Raw genomic sequence first — 3,765 nt, forward strand, 5'->3', positions numbered from 1 at the left:
CCTTTCGTTTCGGAACTACACCGACAGATACTTCCTCGGGTTCCTTCTCCGGGGCACTGTCAGTTGGAAATGAATCACATACAGCCCATCCACAATTGGTGCAGTTTCTTTCCCAAACCCGTAAAGATATCCACTAGGGAATTATCCTTGTTCGAGATAACCTAGATAACAAATTCACGTTATGGAAGACCCCATATCTAGCGCGCTGCTTGCTCAGGGCAAACTAGGAAGATTGGCCACCCTTGAAGGATCTAGGACACTGAGCTTGGTATGGCTGACATTTGTGCTCCTGTTTGGCCATCCAGGACCATTCGCTTCTCACTGCCTTCTAGGAGCTCCACACAGGGTACTCATCGGCACAGAGAAGGTTAGTGGTTTAGGATGCACTGGGTGACTTCTGCCGCAGGAGGCGCTGTAAATGGATTTATTTGCTATCTCATTCCATCCTGGGATTACAATACCCCGTAATGGTTAGTCTGTAACAACTAAATACAGGTTGAGGCTACTGTACTGTCAGTATCCGCACTTCTACCATGATACTGGTGCCTCGTTAACGGGATTTCAGTGGCGTGGACGCTGCCCGCGATTGTTACGACCGATTCCGTTTATATCAGGCTACGTTCCCATGTGAAGACACTCACTATAACGGGGAATATTTAACTCGGCCATTGGAGTGCAATCCGTAAGTTGGAAACTATTGCATTGTCAGATCGCAGTCATTAGGCTACCAAGTTGGACTGTAGTAATACAATAGTGCCAAACTATCGGTCAATACAAAGATTATACGTAGATACCATTAAGGGATAGGCGGTTAATATGGATTGAGAGAGCATAACAGGAATCCGTGGAATACCCACTTTTACTACAATGATGGAGATCTATCCTTGTATACAAAGTGAGGCGTACGAGATCTAAGCAAAAAGTAATGGTCAGAGTCCGCGACTGCAGCGTGCTCGTGGAGTAGATACATTGTTCCCCTTACATTATTACTCTGATACAACCAATTTATCCGCTGCCTAGCTTCACTGTCATTGTATGTGACCAATGGACTCTATGGGTTGCACGCATAGGTAATGCAGACCATCCCTCCACCGGTGTAAGCAGACCCCCCGAAGATTGCGCACTCCTTGCTTTCATTGTTTTGATAGCATGTTCCAACTTCGGAACCATCACCACCATCAATGTAGATCTTGTATTCACCGCCGTCCTGATAGAAGTTCATCTTTTCCATGCCGCAGAAACCAGCTTCGATCGAGAAGAATGAGCTACCAAGGTCGCCATCAACTAGATGACCGGCGCGATCATTGTTGGCCATGCATTTGCAGTTCCAGTAGTTGGAGGGACAGGCAACATATGAGGTCCAGTGCTGCTGACTGCTGCCGGAAGTGACAACGCTGTTGTACACGTTGTTAATGTGGAAGTCAGCGAAGGTTGTAGGGAGGAGGCTGAGTAGGGAGACTCCGTAGATAAGGGTGGATTTCATCGTGGAAGAGTTGGGTGTAAAGTGCTGTGAACGACACAAAGTATTTTCACAAGGTCTTGGGTTTGAAAATACTCTTTCTTTCTGTCCTTCTCCTTGTATGCATTCATCGTACGGAAACTTGCTTTCGATATAAAGATCCTCTTTTTTCCGCCTAGGGAGAATTATCACATCCTTCAGGAGCATATCAAAACCTAGATTTCGCCCCTAGACTCATTTTACTACCCCCCAAGATAGTGTGGCCCACCAGTGATATCTACATGGGGAAGGTGGAGCTGTCTACTATCACACTCAAAATTGGACCTCAGTGAGGTAGAGTTGCAATACAGACAGTTTGCAGTAGGTCTAAGAACTCCTATAGAGGCTGCGGGCATCACGGAACCTACGCAAACTAGACACATTTCCCAGGCTCCGGACTAGAGGATACTGCAGGATGCTCATGGGTGGAGACCTAATAATCAATAATACGCGTTCTATTATCTAAAAGTCCTGATGCTCTCACATGTCCACAAGGTCCCCTATACCTACCCATGGAATGAGATCGTAAACAGTCATTCATATTAAAATTGTCCAAACTTCCCTACTTTCATGGAAACAATAGAGAGCATCCTTACTACTCTAATTGCCGGGCTTGTAATCTTCATCGGAATGATGGGCATACCGACCAGGTACAGGCGTTAATATGAGAAACAGCATACTGGAGTCCAGAGTCTAGGGCAGGGGTCACAAACTAGCGTGGGCATCGTTTTCCCTAATACACCTGTAAGCCCGTATACGCTGTCATTGGAACAGGGAGCTCGGGTACGAAAAATCTAATGCGACAAACCCCATGAGGTTGCATGAACCACGCTGAATCAGGGAAAGATTTCCGGCCAAGACGTTACGCGCCTCCTTTCCTCTTCACAACTGGAATTTAAGTGTATCCTCGGCCGAATTTCGGTTCTTCGTCGTGAACCAGCTAGAAAGGCCATAGCTACCCCTGAGAAATACATCTTTCTCATCACTATGGGTCTTCAATGCCTATTGTCAATTGTAAAGGTTAATACTGTCAGGAGTTGATCATCACAATATCAAGGAGTCACCCATGGCCAATTGGCTAGAGAATGGGCTCTTAAAGGACTTAGGTGGTCTTGTATCTGAGCTATGGTAACGATACCTGGCTTAGTAGTAATACAGCATATAAATCTTTACTTTCAATGTTTCACTACCGTCCTTCTACTTTTTATTCACTGTTCCCAATGGAGTTAGTAATCTTCGGTATTCATAGTGTTGCTCTCATGGCAAATCCAATATGCTCTCTTCTAGATAGATCACGTGGGGAAGACGTTTTTCAGATAAAAACGTGACTGATTCTCAACCCCCCCCCCGGGGGGAAGCTTGAAGTCGTAGCTGAGCAGCAATGGGCATGCTTGGGGTAACACCGCATCGTGAATAGCTACGTCTCTCAACCCTGAAGAGGCTGAAAGTCTAGCCATAGTCACAAAATGCTCTCTCGACATCTAGCTTTGAAGTTATATAAGATATGTGATGATGATCTATAGACTACAGAATCTGGTCAACCCTAGCCTTGCCCGCAAGCTTTAGGTTATGAGGCTGATCCCCAGGAAACTATATTTCTAATAATACGAGATGGTTGAGATCAATATTATTGTATGCCTCTAGTTTCTGGAGCTGTGCGGTGATCGAGGTAACTCTGGCTTTAATGTAGATGCACAAACTTGTAGGCCCATACGGCTGTCCAGTACATTGCTATCACTTCATCTGCATTATCATGTTTTCGGGATCACGGGCTATACATTCTCCGATTCCTTCCATTCTGCTCGTCAGAGTCGCTTGCTTCCTTCCGCCATGGACTAGCCCTAAAGGTAATGTTGATTTATTGTTAAAATGCCGAATGAAAATGTGATAATGCATGAGTTACCTCCCCGTCTCCCATATACTAATGCGTGGAGGACAGTGGTAAATGGCCTTGTGCTTGGGACAGACTGCGCCATACATGACTTTGACCCGATGTAGGATCAACGAAGGCTTCCCATTTATCACACAGCTGAGCTTCTTACAGTTGCAACGGTTAACGGAAATCATCATAGGTAGTGTTTTGCTGCTTGGATGGCGTCGAGAATGGAGGTCTTGGCGAGATCATTCGGCCTTTTCCACTATCGGTAATTGCTGGATGCAGATTTAGGTATAATGTCGACGGGTCCAAACCACCAAACGAACCCAGAATCTCAGTATGGTTGGTTGGTAACCCCACATGGGATTTCTCAGCTCCACTCCGGGCGAGT

The 3,765-nt window shown here is 45.8% G+C and overlaps 1 protein-coding gene across 1 annotated transcript; it reads right to left on the bottom strand.

Moving 5' to 3' along the window:
- Positions 1–1,051: 1,051 nt before the first annotated feature.
- On the bottom strand, positions 1,052–1,483 carry BDV27DRAFT_155544 (uncharacterized protein; the record flags this gene model as incomplete). The annotated part of the gene is made up of 1 exon (XM_032072170.1): positions 1,052–1,483. The coding sequence occupies one exon, from the start codon at positions 1,481–1,483 to the stop codon at positions 1,052–1,054; it is 432 nt and encodes a 143-aa protein (XP_031929996.1).
- Between the last annotated feature and the right edge of the window lie 2,282 nt (positions 1,484–3,765).

Source organism: Aspergillus caelatus (assembly GCF_009193585.1).
Source record: "Aspergillus caelatus strain CBS 763.97 unplaced genomic scaffold BDV27scaffold_44, whole genome shotgun sequence".
Classification (NCBI taxonomy): Eukaryota; Fungi; Ascomycota; class Eurotiomycetes; order Eurotiales; family Aspergillaceae; genus Aspergillus; species Aspergillus caelatus.